At 40.1% G+C, this 21,041-nt stretch overlaps 1 protein-coding gene across 24 annotated transcripts in view; it reads right to left on the bottom strand.

Annotated features, from left to right (window-relative positions):
- Positions 1-21,041, bottom strand: part of trpn1 (transient receptor potential cation channel, subfamily N, member 1) — a 269,947-nt gene that overhangs the window by 61,113 nt on the left and 187,793 nt on the right. For 22 of the 24 annotated variants that reach the window (XM_069922285.1, XM_069922291.1, XM_069922289.1 and 19 more), the window contains 4 exons: positions 17,274-17,372; positions 8,280-8,486; positions 5,977-6,078; positions 1,812-1,910 (listed from right to left, as the gene is read on the bottom strand). In XM_069922285.1, coding sequence (XP_069778386.1) covers positions 1,812-1,910; positions 5,977-6,078; positions 8,280-8,486; positions 17,274-17,372 — 507 coding nt within the window. The remainder of the gene's footprint in view (positions 1-1,811; positions 1,911-5,976; positions 6,079-8,279; positions 8,487-17,273; positions 17,373-21,041) is intronic. The other 2 variants (XM_069922295.1, XM_069922297.1) reach the window with 2 other exon arrangements.

Raw genomic sequence — 21,041 nt, 5'->3', positions numbered from 1 at the left:
CATTAGCACCTGTCTCAACCATATCCTCTGGCAACCCATTCCATATACCCACCACACTCTGGGTTAAAGAATTACCCCTCAAATCCTGTTAAATCTCCCTTCTCTTATTTGTGTCCCACTTGAAGTGGTCACCTCACCCCCAGAAGAAATCCCAATAATCCAAAAACCTGGATCTCTGCTCCTTGCACCAGCTCCTCAGCCACAAATTCGTTGGCCTATTGTTCTATTTCTGAACTCACTAGCATGTGGCACCAGGAGTAATCCAGAGATCTTACTTTTCAATGTTAATGTCAATGTTACTGATGTTTCATCCTTAAACATTGTATAAGCAAAACATTTCAGATTTGTTTCATTGGGCCCAGCACATCAGTAACCAACTCCAAACTGTGGTGTTTGATCTACTTTATTTTACAAAAATAAACTTTACTCATGATGTATACAGATATTTCTGAATAGCATGCGTATCAGCGTGCTGCTATTGAATAAAGCTATTACTTAGCAATGATAACTTTTTAGTATTACAGATTGGGTCTGCACATTTGATACTTATACTCAGCTTTCCTCAAAGTATGATTGTATATTCAAGGCATAAATTACTCAGTGGCACTATATCTATTTTGCTGTTAGGAGAAGGAAGACAAGAGGAGAAAAGATATCTGTGGATTTATCAGCATGGGTATTTCTCCTTTTATACTCATTCAATATCCTAGATCTAGGAACAATTATATTTTACTAAAGCATTTTCAAATTTTCAGGAAATCTACTCATCGATGCAATCTTTTCCTGTCGATTACTGTTTTGAATAAATGAACTTCCAAATACTAGTTATTAATGTAGAGAATTACTGCACAGGTCAGGCCCTTTAGCCCAGGATGTGGTGCTGATCTATGTAAACCTACTTCACAACAACATAATCCTTCCCTATCTCACACTCATAACCCTCTTTTTTTTTACATCCATGTGCCTATAACCATATAACCAGTTACGGAGCGGAAACAGGCCACATCGTCCTTTCGAGTCCGCACCGGTTCACTAGAACAACTCCACTAGCTCAAACCTCCCGCTCACCACCAATAACCCTCTAACCCCCTCACCTCCATGAACACATCCAACCTTCTCTTAAATGACAGAAGGGACCCTGACGCAACTATCTCATTCAGAAGTTCATTCCATTCTGCCACCACTTGGTGAGTGAAAAAGCCACCTCTAATATTTCTCCTAAAGTGTTGCCCCCTTACCCTTAACTCATGGCCCTTTGAGTCTGAGTCTTTTTAATATTCCTATTATACTAGCCTCCACCACTAACCCTGACAATGTATTCCAGGCACCCACCATTCGCTGTGCAAAAAACTTACCACTGCCATCTCTTCACAAACTTTCCTCTGCTCACCTTAAACAGATGCCCTCTGGCATTTACTTCTGTTGCCTTGGAAAAATGCCCCCATATTGTCCCAGATGACTAGATCTTTCCAAAAGATCTGTTGCCACAGCTCTCTGAAATATTGGCCTACTTTAGTCGATCAATAATTCTCATGAATCACTAAAGAGTAACTCAGAGAAGCACAGATAATTGTTCAGTTTTTTTTGCATCGCACCAGTCTGCTTTATGTAATTACTGGGTGGCAGCCTAACAAGTATAATACCTGAAACTATTTGGTATGAATAATTAGAAAGTGAATATTTAACTGCACAGTCATAAAGAAGGTTTGGTAAACATTTTTTATCCTGAAAATTGTAACAAATTATTTGCAATACTCTTACAAATTTAATCTTGATGAGATCATGGAATGAATATTTGGTGAGTGACTAACCTTTGTACTGGTTATTTTAAAAGATAGAGTTCCTTTCAGAGCTTCAAGAACATTAATGTGTCCATTTTTAGCAGCTAAATGAACCACATTCATTCCATCCTAGAAAATGAAAAGAAAATCAGTTAAAATGTTTATTCAGGTGAATTACAGACAATAATTATTGCAAACAAACCAGATGCTTTAGTGCATTCAGAATCTAATATGACCCTGTTATCTAGTTTGCTAAATTGTTTAATAATATTAATTTCTTAATACTCCAAGTTAAGATAGATGTGCCTAAACAAGGGCCACTGGTAGAGGTTTGATATAGATTCTGCATTGGACAGAGGAGGAAAAAAATCCCAAAAGCACAATTACTTAGAGGTTGTGGAATAAAATGTGGAAGAAGATAATGACAAAGTTATCAGAAAGATGAGTAAATGTTGGACAAAGTTCTAATGAAAGGTAAAACAAGCTGATTTTGATATAAAGTGGAAAGGCTGGTATTCTGAAATGACTTAATTCAGTAAAGCCAGTAACATTAACTGTTTCTCTCACCTTTGCGCTAACTGCTATGCCAACTGTGCCGTGTAAGTGTTGTTCCTCCAATTCGAGGGTGGCAGTTTGGCAGTGATAAGAAACACTAAACATCATGTTAACAGCACAGCTACTATATTGGCACAGAACAATTTTTTTCTTGATAGAACCATAGAACATTACAGCACAGAAATAGGCCCCATCGGCTCTTCTAGTCTGTCCCCATCATGCTTCCCTTAAACTTTTCCCCTTGCACTCTTAAACCATATTCTCTGGTTTGTATCTCACCTACCCTCAGTGGAAAAAGCCTATCTACATTTATCGTACTTTGTCTATTCCCCTCATAATTTTAAATACCTCTATCAAATCTCCTTCTGTAGCCACGCATTACTTGAAAGAAGACACACATATGTAGTGTAGTCAGGTTAAACTCTGAGTTTTATTTGGGCTCAGGTCCGACTTTTATACTTGCACTGTTTCCGCCATGGCCCTTCTTGGCTGATGTCACAACATGCAAAACAAAAGCAGGTTTCTCGCGCGCGGGTACTTTCCTGCAAAGCAACGCCCTTCTTCCCCACGCGCTGTCGCTGTCACTTGACTGTGCAGCAAGGACAGCACCATTAAGCCTTTAAGCTGCCCTTACCATTCACCCGCCGGTTCAGTTGTTGGGGCCAGTGCTGCTGCATGGGCTGCTGGCCTTTGGTTGCGTTTTCAGCTTGATCGCCACAGTGGCGGGCTGCCACACCTCATTTAACCTTTCCCTATAACTCAATTCCTGAAGTCTGGGCAATATCCCAGGAAATCTCCTCTGCACTCTTTCTATCTTATTGATATCTTTCCTGTAGCTAGGTGACTAAAACTGCACATAATACTCCAAATTTTGCCTCACCAGTCTTACATAACTTTCATAACATCCAACTCCTAAACTTAAAACTCTGATTTATGAAGGCCAATATACCAAAAGCTCTTTTTACAAAACCATTCACCTGTGACACCACTTCCATGGAATTATGTATCTGTATTCCCAGATCCCTCAGTTCTACCACACTGCTCAGTGCACTACCATTTACCATTTATGTCCTTTCTTAGTTCGTACTTCCCAAACTCAACACCTGTCTATTAAATTCCATTTGCATTTTTCAGCCCATTTTTCCACCTGGTCCAGATCCCTTTGCAAGCTCTGAAAACCTTCTTCACTGTGCACAATGCCTCAAATCTTCGTGTCATCTGCAAACTGGCTGATCCAATTTACCACATTATCATCCAGATCATTGATATAGACGACAAACAACAATGGTCCCTGAGGCATACCACTAGTTACAGGCCCTCAGTCTGAGAAGCCATCATCAACCACTACTCTCTGCCTTCTTCTGTCCAGCCATTGTCGAATCCAGTTCATTACTTCATCATGAATACCTAGCATCTGAATCTTCCTGACAAACCTGCCATGTGGGACCTTGTCAAAGGATTTATTACAGTCCATGAAGATAACATCCACAGCCTTTCCTGGTAACCTCCTCGAAAAACTCTACAAGATTGGTTAAACATGACCTACCACGCACAAGGCCATGTTAACTATCCCTAATCAGTTTCTGGCTATCCCAATAATTCTATATCCAATCTCTTAGAACACCTTCCAATAATTGACCTACTACTGATGTCAGGCTGACTGGCCTATAATTTCTAGAGTTAATTTTGGAGCCTTTTTTGAAACAACGGGACAATGTGAGCTATCCTCCAATTATCTGGCACCACACCTGTGGCTAAGGACATTTTAAATATTTCTATTAGAGCCCCTGTAATTTCTGCACTAGTCTCCCTCAAGGTCCGAGGGAATATCTTGTCAGGCTCTGGTGATTTATCCTCCCTTATTAGCTTTAAAACAGAAAACATTTCCTCCTCTTTAATCTGTGTAGGTTTCATGACCTCATTACTTATTTTCTTTCCTTCCCATGACTCTGTGCCCATTTCCTGGGTGAATACTGATGGAAAAAATACATTTAAGATCTGCACCATCTCTTTTTGCTCCATACAAAGCCGACCACTCTGATCTTCAAGGGAACCAATTTTGTCCCTTACTACCCTTTTGCTCTTAATATACCTGTTGAAATCCTTAGGATTTTCCTTCACATTGTCGACCAAAGCAACCTCATGTCTTCTTTTAAGCTTCCTAATTTCTTTCTTGAGATTTTTCTTGCATTTTTTATACTCCTCAAGCACCTCATTTGCTCCATGTTGCCTATACACCTCTATCTTCCTCCGAACCAGATCCAAATATCCCTTGAAAACCAAGATTAGCTATCCCTGCTAATCTTGGCTTTAATCCTGATAGGAACATACAAATTCTGTACTTTCAAAACTTCACCTTTGAAGGTCCGTCACTTACCTCACACATCCCTGCCTGAAATCACTTATCCCAATCCATGCATTCTAGGGTCCTTTCTCATTTCCTCAAAATTGGCCTTTCTCCAATTTAGAATCTCAGCCCAGACCTATCCTTCTCCATTATTAACTTGAAACTAATGGAATTATGATCACTGGACCCAAAATGTTCCCCTACACATACTTCTGACACCTGTCTTGTCTCATTCCCTAATAGGAGATCCAGTATTCCACTCTCTGTATATATTGATTTAGAAAACTTTCATGAACACATTTGACAAACTCCAAGCCATCTAGCCCTTTTACAGTATGGGAGTCCCAGTCAATATGTGGAAAATTAAAATCTCCTATCACAACCTTATGTTTCCTGCAGCCGTCTGCTACCTCTCTATAGATTTGCTCCTCCAATTCGCTTGAGAATTTTTAGTTGGCTTATAATACAACTCCATGAGTGTAGTCATACCTTTCCCATTCCTCAGCTCCACCCATATACAGTTCTTTCCATGGGCACCTCCAGCTTATACAGTGTTCATTCAGAAATAATTTATAAAAGAATTTGCTGCCTCCAAGAATGGTTCAGTAGGGCTCATTACTTAGAATTACTGTATAGAAATAGTGTGTTGGTCCAAATGATCAATACAATATTTATACTCCACATTAACTTCCATCTAATTTCATTGCATATAAAAGGAAATCCTTCTTTTCTCTCTCCTGTTTTAACTTTGTTCGAAAACATTGAGGACCCCCTTCTGCCCTGCACACAGCATCTTTCAGCTGCTCCCATCGGGGAAGAGATACAGGAGTATCAGAGCCAGCGCCATCAGGCTGAGGTACAGCTTCTTTCCATGGGCAGTGGGAATGCTGAATGACCAAAGGAACTACTCACACTAACCATTGGAGACTCTCATTTGTATTTATTTATTTGTATAGCTAAAATACTTGGCCTTCGTATGCATTGTTTGTCTGTATGTGTGTTATGTCTGGTTGTGCGTCTACATGTTTTGCACTGAGGACCGGAGAATGCTGTTTTGTCAGGTTGCACTTGTACAGTCAGATGATAATTGACTTAACTTGTAATTATCTCAACTACTGGAGTGCAGAAGCCAATTAAAAATTCCAATCCTGGTATTAGATTGCCTGGAATGTATTGCATTTTTTTAACTATTAAATTTTATTGTGATTATATTGCATTAACAACCAAACCTTCTCATGTCTACAATATATTCCTCCTTCACAATTTTAGTGACCTCTTTGGATCAAAACTCACTGCATTCTCATCAGTTGCCGATGCACCAGCCTCCAGCAACACCTTAACAACCTCAGCATGACCTCCAGTGGCAGCCAGGTGGAGTGGATTAGAGTCTTTATTCTGAAAAATACCAAATCACCACATCAATACAGGGAAGTTTGTTGAAGGCAGCATGGTTACCATAGCAGTTAGTGCATTGATGTTATAGCACCACCAACTTGGATTAAAATCTGGCACTGACTATAAGGACATTGTACGTTCTGCCTGAGTCTGTGTGGGTTTCCTCCAGGTGCTATGGTTTCCTTCCACCAATTGACCTACAGACCATTTACGGGTCTGTAGGTTACTTGGGTGTAATTGGGCATCATGGGCTTGCAGGCCAAAAGGGCTAACATAATTAAAATGAAAAAATATCAATACTGTAGACCAGCTTCTCTCGGTTTCAGAACAGGTTCTTTCCAGCAGCTATCAGGCTCTTGAACCTTCCCCAGTTACACTAATGACAGACTGTTCTGACACCACAAAAAGGACTATTCACATTACATTAATGTCACATTTTTACATGCACTATGAATATTAATTAATATTGAATGTATTAACAATCTATATTTTGTTTTTATTAGCTACTTTAACTTATTTTAGGGTATATCAATATAGTTTTTTAAAATTAAGTATCTGTTTGGCTGCAGTGAAAGAAATTGTGGTATTGGATAGCTCAAATTGTGACATGCATATGACAATAAATCCATTATCATTATTTGTATCCTGTCAGATTTTTCCCATCATTCGGAGTCCTCTTCTAGTAAATAACATTCCTCTGTATGTTTGTAAAATAAGTAAATATAGAACCTGGAACAAAGAACAGGGCCTTTGGTCCATGATGGTGTGTCAACCTATATAAATCTATTCCTCAACAATCTAATCCTTTCCAGCCTCACAGCCCATAACCCTCCATTTTTCTTACATCCATGTGCCTGTCTAAGAGTTTTTAAAATGCTCTTAATGTATGAGCCTCCACCACCACCACCTCCACCACCCCCCCCCCCCCACAACTGCGATGCATTCCAGGGACCCAATGTAAAAAAAAACTACCTTTGATGTTTCCCCTAAACCTTCCTTCGCTAACTTTAAATGGATGTCCTCTAGTATTGGCCATTGCTTCCCAGGGGGAAAAAGGTGCTGATTATCAACCCTAACTATGCCTCTCATAATCTTATATGTAGTAAAGGCAGTAAAAAATTATTTGAAACCTTTTTCTATCACCTTCGACTTACGCCCTCTAGTTTTAGAATCTATGCCCTCATTATTTTTTAAACCTCCCTCGGCTTCCTTTTCTCCAAGGAAAATGGTCCCAGCCTAGCCTCATATCTCAAGCCCTCCAATCCTAGCAACATCTTTGTTTCTGCACCCCTTCTTGCTTAATCAGATCACAAAACAGAGAATCTGAATTAGGTTGGAATGCAGAAAAGATTAACTTAGGATGGATCAGGATGCAAGGCCAGAATGGGTGGCAATGGGATGAGGACAGAAACAAGACTGCTCAAACAAAGATGTAAGTGGGAATCATAGAATTGTCGACTGAAATGCCCCTATTGCACCAGCCTCCATCACCACCTGCATCCATCACTCTTTGAGTATCCTTGAGTTTGCCCTTAAATATGAAGGAACCTTTCATGTATGATGTTCAAAAATGAGGCACTATTCCTCAAAATTATGTTGGAACAAATTAGTGGACAAAGAACAGAATGAGATGGGATAGAGAATTAAAGTTACAGGTGCCTGAAAGCCTGGGTCACATTTGTGGAATGAAGAAGAGACTGTACTGTCACATTCCTCTGCATTTGGTCTCCTTTGTGGAGCAGCAGCGCAATGCTCTTACAGCATCAGCGATTGGGGGAGGGGTTCAAATCCTGTGTTGGCTGTAAGGAGTTTGTTTGTTCTCCCTGTGTCTGCGTGGGCTTTTCCCGGGGACTCCAGTTTCCTCCCATCTTACAAAACGTACTGGAGTTGTAGGTCATTTGGGGGTAATCGGGTGGCACAGGTTTGGGCCGAAAGGGCCTGTTACCGTGCTGTATATCTACATTTAAATCCCCAATAGAGAGGGGTCTAGAAAATTAATTAATTCTTTAGGCTTGAAATGTGAATTCTGATTCTGGTACTTCCTGTTTTTATTTTAATATTTTCCTTATCTGCATTTTTTAAATTTCTTAACTTAAATCAACCATAAGCTCCAATATGTTTTTCAAGTGATATTACTTTTTATCTTATTCATCAATAGTTTATATTCATTTCTCCCTCCACATGAAGCCCTTGGGTGTCACCTTATTCCGAGATGTGGTAACACCAGCTTTGTTGAACTTTAGCAGCTCCTTGATCACAGCAACACTTCCCTTTGATGCAGCGATATGTGCACAAGTGGACCCCTCCATGTTTGCCAACATCACCAGTTCAGGCTTATGTTTGAGGAAGAGCTTCACAACCTCAGAATGGTTATTCTCTGCAGCCAGATGGAGGGGTGTTTGTCCCTGCTGAAGAAACCGCAAAGAAGGCTGATTAGGAAATAGCACTACAATTTCCTGGGCATCAACCTCTCTGAGGATCTGTCCTGAAGGTTCCATGCCGATGCAACCATGAAAAAGCCTCGTCAGTAGTTATATTTCATGTGGAGTTTAAAGAGATTTGGTATGTCACCGAAGATTCTTACCAATTTCCACTGGTGCGCCATGGTGAGCATTCTGCCTGAGTGCATCACTGTCTGGTATGAAGGTGCCAATAAACAGGACAGGAAAAAAACTCCAAAGAGTTGTTAACTCAACCAACATCATCACAGGCATCAGTTGGCACTCCATCAAGGACTTCTGCAAGAGTTGGTGTCTTAAGAAGGCAGCCTCTATCCTCAAGGATCCCCACCATCCAGGCCATGCTCTCTTCACACTGCTACCATCAGAAAAAAAGTACAGGAGCCTGAAGACCAGCATCCAGTGGCACAACTTTTTCCCCTCTGCCATCAGATTTCAGAATAGACAATGAACCACAGACACTACCTCACTATATCCTATTTTCTTGCACTATTTATTTATTTTTGAAATGTGATTTACAGCAATATTTCTCATGTGATGCTGCAAAACATGACGTGTTCATGGTAATAAATTCTGATTCTGATTTTTCTTCACAGGACTGATGAGATCGGCAGGCTAGAAGAGTCTCTTGGGAAAATTAAGCCTGGGTAGCAATAGCTGGTCTTGTATCTAGATTCATTGGCAATAAATTAGAAATAAATTTCCTGGCAGCCATAGGATTTTAAATAAAAATATCACAGAGAATCATTAAAAAGTATATTTTACTGTCACAGCGCAAAGTTGACAGCAAAGCTGCACTTACAGGAAGGATTAGTACACAGAACCTATAAGAAGTGGAAGAATATACTGGAAAAATATATTAAAAGAAATTATAGGGATGCAGTTTGTACAGCGCATACACAATGGGAATTGACCAAATTCTTGTGGAAATTCAGTGAAAGAGAATATACAGCTTAAAAAAAAAACATAATCTACATTTTTCATGGGATATTATCCTATATCTTCTATGCCACTAGAATTCAAAGTGAAGAGGTAACATTACAAACTTAATTTAGGATCTGAGGAATAATATTTTATAACCATATAACCACTTACAGCACAGAACAGGCCAGTTCGGCCCTACTAGTCCATGCCATAACAAATCCCCACCCTCCTAGTCCCACTGACCAGCAGCCGGTCCATACCCCTCCAGTCCCCTCCTATCCATGTAACTATCCAGTCTTTCCTTAAATGTAACCAATGATCCCGCCTCGACCACGTCTGCCGGAAGCTCATTCCACATCCCTACCATCCTTTGCGTAAAGAAATTTCCCCTCATGTGCCCTTTATAATTTTCCCCCTTCAATCTTAAACCATGCCCTCTAGTTTGAATCTCCCCCACTCTTAATTGAAAAAAGCCTATCCACATTTACTCTCTGTCCCTTTTAAAATCTTAAACACCTCTATCAAGTCCCCCCCTCAATCTTCTACGCTCCAGAGAAAAAAGCCCTAGTCTGCACAACCTTTCCCTGTAACTTGAAATCCTGTCAACATTCTTGTGAACCTTCTCTGCACTCTCTCTATTTTGTTTATATCTTTCCAATAATTTGGTGACCAAAACTATACACAGTATTCCAAATTTGGCCTCACCAATGCCTTGTACAATTTCATCATAACCACCCTACTCTTGAATTCAATACCTCGATTTATGAAGACCAACATTCCAAATGCCTTCTTCACCACACCATCTACCTGAGTATCAGCCTTGAGGGTACTATTTACCATCACTCCTAAATCCCTTTGTTGCTCTGCACATCTCAATAGCCTACCATTCAATGTATATGACCTATTTAGATTTGCCTTTCCAAAATGTAACACCTCACACTTATCTGTATTAAATTCCATCAGCCATTTCTCAGCCCACACCTCCAGCCTTCCTAAATTAATCTTAGATTTATCAAAATTGGCGTATCAAAGGCTAAAATGATGAAGAAGGTTTGAATAATCATGACTTCCATTTCTATGAGCTTAGATTTTGTTTCCAATTTCTAGCATTTGGAGTTATTAAAATTTTAATTTGTAAGATCCAGTCCAGTCTATAGAATAATGAAAGGGATTTAGCATGGAGATATAGTCTTTCATTTTGTTTGAAATTTTATTTATTAATCATGGTAAGTCATACAATAAAAAAACAATAAGAAGACATAATACATACCCCAAAAGAAAAAAAAAAGAAAAGAAGAAAAAGAGAAGAGGAGATCACATAACATAAAACTCTTCTATTATTTGCTATGGTTTGGAGCAACACCATTAATGTGTGGGGAAAAAAAGTTAATAATTCAACCCCATACATTCCAAATACGGGCTCCAAGTTTCAACAAAGAATAATTATTACGTAAATTATAGGTTATCTTTTCCAACAGAATACAAGATCTAATTTCCAAATGCCATCGCTGAATACTCAAATTAGTCTAATTTTTCCAAGTAATTGCCAAATATTTTCTATCCATAGCTAAAGCCAATCTTAAAAAAGCAATTTGGAATTGATTTAGTTTTAACTCCAAACTTAATTTCTTAATATAACCCAATAAAAATAATAAAGGATCAAACAGAGATTTCAATTTAAAAATAGCTTCTAAAAATTCCTTAAATCTAGCCCAAAAAGGTTTCACTGTCTCACATAACAAAATAGAATGTAAAATAGAACCAACTTCCAACATAAATCAGAAGAGATAAACTTATGTTTCCTTAATTTCTCTGGAGTTAAATATAATTAATGAAGAAAATGATGAACCAATATGTACCTTACATTCACAATTTTAGTCATACTATCCTCACAGATTCATCCAATCATCCTGAAAAATAGATATGGACAAATCATTTTCCCATTTTAATTTAGATTTATAAACATCTGGCTTAAGCATTTTACTCTGCAATAAAGCATACATCTCAGATATAAATCCTTTCTTACAACCATCAGTAAGTAAAATTTCAAATTTAGACCTCCTGGGTAGCTGTAATGTACGCCTAAAATTATCCAACAATAGGGCTTTAATTTGATAATAAGAAAAAAGTATTCAAAGATATTTCATATTTCTCTTTCCTTCTTTGAAATGAAATTAAATATCCTGCTTCATAACAATCTTCTACTAATTTAATACCTTTCTGATCCCATAATTTCAAAAGTTGATTATTAAGTGTAAAAGGAAAATGTTTATTTTGAAACAAAGGAATTTTACCCGAAATTTCACCTTGAGAACCTATAATTTTTGTTTTTTTTACTTCGTAATTCCATTGTGTTTCAACACCGACAAATTATAATTACTTAATAACTGAGATTTCAATCTATAAATAACTGATCCATCTTCTTCTCACCTATCTGAGATAATTCAATATTAGCCCATATCAAAGTTTTATCCACTTCAAACATCCTATTACTTAATAACTGAGATTTCAATCTATAAATAACTGATCCATCTTCTTCTCACCAATCTGAGATAATTCAATATTAGCCCATATCAAAGTTTTATCCACTTCAAACATCCTATTAATAAATTTCAACTGTGCCAATTCATAATAATTCTGAAAATTAGGAAGTTACAAACCTCTTAATGCATACTTCCAAGTTAATTTCTGTAATGAGACCCTTGCCATTTTACTTTTCCACAAAAACCTCCTCACCAAAGCATTCGAATCTTTAAAAATATTTTGAGGAATCTTGCAAGGAATAGATTGAAAAAGATATTGAATCCAAGGAAAGATGCTAATTTTAATACAATTAACACATCCTATTTATGTTATAGATGAATCTTTCCATCAATTCAAATCATATTTAATTTTAGACAGTAAAGGTAGGTAATTCAATTCATATAAATTATAATAATTAAGTCTATCATAATACCTAAATACTTAATCTGATCCGACCACTTAAATTTAACAATATGCCTGCAGAGAGTATAATCCATTTCAGCTAAAGGCATAATTTCATTCTTTTCCCAGTTAATGTTATATACTGCTCCAATCTATCATGCAGACTCCCCAAAGATTTCAGAGGTTGTGTTAAATATATCAAAACATCATCTACAAACAAGTTTATTTTATATTCATCAGCTTTCACCTTAATACCTTTAATATTACTATCTTGTCTAATCATCTGAGCCAAAGGTTCAATAACCAATGCAAATAGAGCTGGTGACAAAGGATAGCCTTGCCTAGTCGATCTGGATAATGTAAAAGGTGAGATACCTGTCCATTTGTAACAATGCCAGTTGCAATTTTTTCCTGCACCCTCCATGGCCCCGAGACACGGCATTCCTCAGTTGAGAAGGAGGCACAGGTGATCGTTGAGGCTGTGCACCACTGGTGTCACTACCTGGCCAGGAAAAGATTTACCATGCTGATGGACCAATGGGCCATCGCTTTCAAGTTTAACACAAAACTGTGGGGTAAAATAAAAAAAATGATCAAACCTTGAGGTGGAGAATCAAACATGCAAATGTTGATATCCTGTACCGGCCAGGGAAACTCAACGATCCCCCAGATACCCTATCCTGGGGGACGTGCACCAGTGCGCATCTCAACCGCCTCTAGTCCCTCCATGATGACATCTCCCACCCCAGAGTTGAGAGGTTGTTCCATTTCATAAAAGCCTGGAACGTCCCGTATTCCATTGAGGACTCAGGTCGCTGACAAAACACTGTCGGGTCTGCGCGGAATGTAAACCGCAGTTCTTCAGGCCTGACAAGGCACATCTCATCAAGGCCAAGCACCCCTTCAAACGGCTGAGCATCGATTTCAAGAGACCCCTGCCCTCAACCAATAGGAATGTCTATTTCCTCAACATCATTGGTGAGTTCTCCAGATTCCCATTTGCAATCCCCTATTCCGACATGACCTCTGCCACAGTTATCAGGGCACTCCGCAGCATATTCACCCTCTTTGTGTACCCAGACTATATTCAAAGTGATCCGGGGTCCTCATTCATGAGCAATGAGCTGTGGCAGTACCTGTTGGCTAGAGGCATAGCCATTAGTAGGACAACGAGCTGTAACCCCAGGGGAAACAGCCAGGTGGAGTGAGAAAACGCCACCATTTGGAAGGCAATCCTCCTGGCCCTTAAGCCAAAAGGCTTGGCGGTGTCTCACTGGCAGGAAGTCCTTCCAGAGGCACTCCATACCATATAATCTCTCCTCTGAACCTGCTACAAATATGACCCCTCATGAACGCATGTTTTCCTTCCCTAGGAGGTCGGCGACTGGAACCATTCTGCTGCCCTGACTCTCATCTCCGGGACCTGTCCTGCTGAGGAAGCACGTGAGGGGCCACAAGACTGACCCATTGGTGGAAGAGGTGCAGCTTCTGCACGCAAATCCACAATACGCATACGTCCAGTACCCTGACGGCCATGAGGACATAGTCCCTGTCTGGAACCTAGCGTGTGCGGAGACACCCACCTACCCCGGCCCCGACCACCACATACACACATCGACCACTACAGGTACTTGGCACAGGCTATCAACGCCCCCCCTGGGCACCCACACCACATGCCAGGGACCCTCGCCCTGCCGAGCTGACTGCCACAACCACCCCCACTGACAACCAGAGCCCACCCCCTATGGCAACTGCCTTACCCCCCTGCCTCAAGACACCCGACCAGCAACAGAGCTGACCAGTACACCCCCGGCGGAGCTGTGCAGGTCACAGAGGCAGAGGAAGCCACCTGAACCTCTAGGACTGGATCTTATTTTCTTAAAGAGGGGGTGAATGTAGTGAGATGTGTATACGTATATACTGCTGGGGCTCTGTATACAGTGGCTGGCCCACCCACTGATGACTCGACGTCCATGTAACCCCCTCCCCATGACGCGGCCATAAAAGTCGACCTCCCTGGCCCCGTCCATTCATTCGAGCACATAGATTTCTGCTAGCTGAAATCTAATGTGTATTAAAGCCTATTGTTTCTCTCTCAGTCTTTAGAGTCATTAATAGTGCGGATCAATATCATAAGTAGGTTCTGAGGAGATTCAGTGCATTCTGGTACATGGCTGTCTCCATAACCATGGAGTAGGGTTCTTCTCTGAGGAGAGCCACAAGATGGTCCATCTTCACAGCCTCTTGCTCAACTTTTTCACTCGCATGGATGCTTCAAAACACTGGAACCAGTGGTGAAATATTTCTCCAGTTCGGGTAGCACCTTGATCTATTTTGAGTCTTCCAGGTTTCAGAGAAGTACCCATGATTGAGAATCTGTTAATAAACTTGATATGCCATAGACATGGACTAGACAAGTGTAATACTAATACAGGGCTTTTATTAACAGACTCTCAGCCACCACTATACTGGCCAGTGGGAAAGCACCTCCATCTGTTATACCAGTAGGGTGGTGCATCTCTACAACCTTAGCCAATAGCAAGCAACTCTATACACGAGAAGCAGTCAGTATAATACACCACCCACCACCCCCCATCAGTATTTCTATGGATATGCATTCACAATTTATAGAGATCATAAACCATTGCTGAGCCTGTTCAGTGAGACCAGATGCATCCCACTGCTAGCCTCAGCTAGGATACAGTGTTTGTCAGCCTACCATTATACTATTACATACAGAGCAGGTGGGATAATGCAAATGTCGATGCTCTGAGTCATCCACCTTTTCCTGAGGCACCGGATGCTACATTTGTGTCTCCAGAAATGGTGTTTTCATTGGAAAGGCTGTCAGAGATATCTGTAAAGGTGTGGACAGAGAAGACTTTCCTTTATAAGGATGGCCCAGTGCTGTGGAAGGAAAGGAACTGAAGCTTTATGCGAAACATAAGGTAGCATTGGTTCTACAGAATGGCTGCATTTTCTGGGGGGGCGGGGGGCGAGGGTCATCGTGCCTTCCCCTGGCAGATCAATGATTGTGGAGGAAGTTCATGAGACTCATCTAGGGATGTCTCGAATGAAAAGCCTTGCAAGATCCTATGTATGGTGGCCAAGAATGGATCAGGATTTGGAAAAAAAATGTGAAATTATGCACGCAATATCAAATCAATCAGAAAATACCATCAGTAGCTCCTTTGCACCCATGGGAGTGGCCAGAATGCCCCTGGTCGAGGCTACATTTGAACTTTGCTGACCCTTTTGTGGGGCAGATGTTTCTAGTAATAGTAGATGCAGAGATCAAATGACTAGAAGCTCACGTCAAGGGCAATATTACAGCCTGTTCGACCATAATCAAAGTCAGGCAAGTGTTTGCAGTCCAGGGGTTGATGATGGTCACTGATGATGGCCTGATGTTTACCAGTGAGCTGTTCAGTGAATTCATGCAGCAGAATGACGTTCATCCCATTCGGAAGGCCCTTTCCACCCAAATGGTTTGGCTGAGCGGGCTGTTCAGACAGTGAAGGAAGGGCTAAGGAGGATAACAGAGGACTCTCTTAGGATCAGGCTTTCACGCTTCTTGTTTAAATACCACATTATGCCACAGACTACAACTGTACACACTCCAGCAGAGATGCTGTTGGGGAGTAGGCCCAAGTCGAGATTGGACTTGCTGTACCCAGACACGAAGGCAGAGTGGAGAGACAGCAGGAAAAGTAGAAGGAGGGACATGATCAGCAAATGGCTACCCAGGGTTATTCTTAAGCAGAGTGGGCCTGTCTGCTATGTTATTGAGTGAAAGATGTGTTTTCAGCAGACATCAGGACATTGTGTGCTTGCGTCAAGATACATATTCAGAGGCAGACAGTTCCATGGAGTTTCCAATGGTGAGACCGACTACTATGGAAGTTTTTCCCCCAGTGATTTTGCCAGAGAGCGAAAGAGATGCTGGCAGAGGGGTTTGGGTTCCTTGAAGAGAATGGACACTCTGCCAAAATCACCTTCGTCAGTGGTGCTGGCTGGGTCACTGGGGGTAGTGTTCAGATCAAAGTGCATTTGCAAATCTCCTGAGAGACTTAATCTTTGATTGGACAGTTTCTTTTAGTAGACAGAATGTGGAATCTGCCATGTTTTTTAGATGTTTTTATATTATTAAATTGTTGCTGAGATATTATTATAAGTTTTAGGAGTATGCAAGCTGATGACACCATTGTTCTTTTATATTTGGGGCATGTTGGATTTTATGGGGGGAGAAGTGTTGTAATGTGAGCTTTCTTGAAAGTGAGGCTGGGCGGGGTTACTTCCTGTGTGTCTTGTATATAGCTTGGAGGCCATGGTGTGTGATGCAGAGGGAAAACAACAGAGGAAGAAGACTAAGCCTCTGGGTATATATATGGTTTTGTTGTTCCAGATAAAGTTGTTCTTTCGAGCTTGAAGTTGTCAAGTGGATCTTTTTCAAAGAAGAAGTTACCACACATTCCATTTATTCCTCCCAGATTCTCATATTCTTCTGCACACTGGAGGCAATTGAAATAGGTCAATTTATCTTTGGGATGTGGGAATAAGCAGGTGCACTCACAGGGAATCCAGGCAGTCACTGGGAGAATGTGCAAACACCACAGAGATATTTGAGGTCAGAATTGAACCGAGGTCAATGGAGCAGTGAGGCATCTGCTTTACTTGCCGTGCCACAGCTTGGGGGGGGGGGGGGAGGTTCAAGCTGTTTTATGACACCCTATTGGAGTGCCCTTGGCTGTTTTACCACCTTAAAGATGTGAATGAATCTGTTATTGCTTTAAAGTTAGGAATGACATTATACCCAGGGAGGTTCTTTGGACTTGGGCTTCAGAAATGCCAGCAATCTTTGGATCAGATGTTTTTGTGTCCACTTACAATATCGGTGGCATTCACGTCTGCCTTCATCCTGAGTAAACTGTTGCAAACATCAAGCTGTCCCTTTGCTGCGGCCAGGTGTAGTGGTGTCTGTTTTAACTAGATGTAGTTAAAAGAGAATTACATTAACATCTGAAATGATAAGAGTTGGTCATTGTTCTCACTTCCATACACAAATGATAAAATGCTCCAATTTATTTCTCTAATTCTAACCCTTCCCATTATGAAGAGGTGAACTGGAGCCTTTTCCACTGTTGCCGCTGGACCCATGCTAGCAGCAGCCTTAATGGCAAAAAGAAGATCAGCTGCCTCTTGCACCTTTGGGATAGCTGATACCTGCGTCAAGGGGAAAGTCCAAGTGCAAAGAAGTCATGATGTTCCTTCACGAAAAACTCATTCAACCACAGATTTTGCATTATGCCCAGTTCTCCTCAATGTGAAGCTCAGGATCTTGAATATTGAATCTCATGGAAGGTCTCAATTGTGACAATTGACAATATAAGTTGCATACTATCGAACTTTGAATATATTGTTGTTTCAATTGTCTCTCGGACTACATCTTGGAATTAATTACCCACACATCTGTGGGAATTAAACAAGAGAGGCTGCAGATGCTGGGGTCGAGTGCAATGCACAAAAGTCTTGGAGAAACTTGGCACACACTGATGAAGGGCCCAGGCCTGAAATGTTAATTACTCTTTACTTCCTATGGATGCTGTGTGAATTGCGGAGTTTCTCCAGCACATTTGTGCGTTGCAAATCTGTGGGAATAGCTACAGCAGAAGAAACTCTGCCATTCAAGACAGTTCCCCATTTACCTTCTCAAGAAAAATTTGGTTTGAGTTGGGTAATAAATATTGAAGTGATAACCAAATTTTGAAAATAAATGTAAAAATATGACCTGATATATTCAGAATTAATTTGCAGTTAGACATTTTGTTTATCTCAAGCACGGGTAATTAAAGCTATTCTAGAAAATCATTATGAAGAATCACATTGCATTTCAGAATTTCACAGCAGTGATGTTACAACACTGATCAGCAGTGATATTTTTTTCAAGCTATGGGTAAGGGAGGGTTAACACTGATGAAATACATCTTTGTCTAACCAACCTGAGCTATATAGTCCATCTTAGCCCAGAAGTTACACGAGACCTCGCTAACTTCAATGAAAATGTCTAGTCTAGAACGTTGAGCCCCATGTTAAGAATTTAATCAGTAGGCTGAAGTGGTTCAGACACTACACCACTGAGGCTCCCTACCAGTATTTATAATGGGGATATCTAGCTGCAGTACTAATTTGTACCAATTGTTGCACATCTTTCTAATAGGTAGTTCATCTATTTTTGCACAATAATCAATTATTCACATTTCTATGCTGTAAGAAAGATCGAGTCATCCAGTAGTTTCATTTCTGGGAAAGTGTCTTTCAGCTTCTCAGGGTCCCAAACTCTAAAGTTGTAAAGTCTTCAGGTCAATGTAACTTTTTGAAGTTTATATAGTTCAATTCTTCTGTAGAAAGATACAGATCATAAAATTTTTTCATGTTACGTTGACAAGAGAAATCTTTATTTGCTATCAACATAGAGGCCCCTCTGCACCAGCTGCAGAGAGAATGCGTGAGAATTGACCTGGTTGGCTCCGCTGGACAGAATGCCGCAGGTGGTGGTGGGGGGTGGGTTAATCTCTGTCTCTACAATCAAATGATTAACCATTTCAAGTCTTGATGAAGGGCTCAAGCCCTTTTTCCTCCCACAGATGTAGCTTGACCCGCTGAGCAGATTGTGTTTAGTTTATTTAAGGTAAATTTTGTAAGAATAGCATCCAGTGCCTAACCTACTCACAAGTTTCAGAATCTATTTATATATTTATTGTTAATTAAACACGTTACAGAAAATTAAACCTGGTAAAAACCTTTTTAAACCATAATTTTAATGAATGCCAGGTAACTTCTCTTGACTAATGAATAGAAGATTGGCTGTCACATTTTTATCCTGTTGATAATTTTAAAAATAGTACAAACTATAAATTTTTTGTTTTGTTTTCCATTTTATTTTTCTTATTTGCATAAATCCAAACTTTTCCCACTTTATTCCTTTTTCCTGTTCCTGATTTGGCATTGAATTTACCTACTTTAATTCACATTTTTTCTCAGTTCTTTCCGTAATTTCTTAAACCTCTTTCTCTCTTGATATGATAATAATCTAGAAACGTATTTTGGGTCTGTAGTGCTAAACCTGGTAGGCAAAGGAAACAAATGCTAAACGTGAGAATATAAAGTGTGGTTGCACGTTGAATTTTTCTTCATTGATTTTTTTTTCAATATTTTATTTTTGATTTTCAAAGACTCATATAGGTTCAGACAACAATGTGCTTTATTTCAACGCTTATGTATAACATGCAAAGACTGTTTTTCCCCTCCCTACCCCCTCCTCTCCCACCCCACCCCATGCCCCAATACAACTGAGAATAAAGTTATATAAATGATACAAATAGAAAAAACACAAATACCTGTGAGGTCTTTAATCATTAAATGGTGGACAATTGAGGAGTGCAGTGGAACAAAGGGATTTAGGAGTCATGGCACATAATTCTCTGAAAGTTGAATCACATGTGGATCGAGTGGTGAAGAAGGCATTTAGTAGTTGGTTTTCATAAATCAGAGTACTGAATACAAGAGTTGGGATGTTATGTTGAAGTTGTATAAGGCATTGGAGAGGTCAAATTTGGAATACTGAAAATCTGGAATGTCTCCGAATTACAGGAAGGATATAAACAGAATAGAGAGAGTGCAGAGGAAGTTTTAAAGAATGTTGCCGGGGTTTCAGGGTTTGAGTTACAGGGAAAGGTGAGCAGGCTGGGATTTTATTCCCTGGAGCATAGAAGATTGAGGGGTGATTTGATAGAGGTATTCAAAATTATAAGGGGGAAAGATAGAGTCAATGTGGACAGGCTTTTTCCACTGAGTGTGTAGGAGATTCAAACAAGAGGGCATGGATTGAGAGTAAAAGGGGAGACATTTAGGGGAAACACGAGGGGGATTTTTTTCACACAGAGGGTGGTGTGGGTGTAGAATGAACTTCCGGCAGAGATGGTAGAAGCGAGATCAATATTAATATTCAAGGAAAGGTTGGATAGGTATATGGATGGGAGAGGCATGGAGGGTTATGGGCTGAATGCAGGTCAGTGGGACTAGGTGGGAGATGATGTTCGGCATGGACTACTAGGGCCAAACTGGCCTGTTTATGTGCTGTAAATGGTAATATGGTTATACAGGTCAATGACCCTTGCGAAAAGTAATTAAAAAACCCAGGTTCTTAAATAAAAAGGGGTAAGGGATTCTTCCATGATTCATAAATTGATCAATATTGAAGAGGAGTTCAACACACATGCTATACATTTCGCACCATTATTAGCTCATATGTCATGGAAATTCACAGAAATGCTAAATTTGGATCTTGGGAGTTTCTTCATGCCTCCACACTTTGTTCTTGCCATCACTCTGATACAGGTTAATCTAGTGGTTTGCATCTTGCAGTGTAGCCTCTGTATTTCTGTTCATTAATTTTTCTGCAGATAGTAGTCGTTCATCCACACCTGCTTCCTGAAGAGTGTTTCTGATCTGTCGGACAGGCAATTAGGAATTTTTCTTCATTGTGATGAGAATTTTTCTGTCATCAGCATGGGAGGTCTTCCTTGGCCTACCAGTCCCTTTGCAATTACTGAGCTCACCAGCACACTCTTTCTTCTTAATGATGTTCTAAACAGT

Source organism: Narcine bancroftii, chromosome 2 (genome assembly GCF_036971445.1).
Source record: "Narcine bancroftii isolate sNarBan1 chromosome 2, sNarBan1.hap1, whole genome shotgun sequence".
NCBI lineage: Eukaryota > Metazoa > Chordata > Chondrichthyes > Torpediniformes > Narcinidae > Narcine > Narcine bancroftii.
The sequence above is the reverse complement of the archived record's forward strand: the minus strand, read 5'-3'. Positions and strand labels throughout refer to the sequence as shown.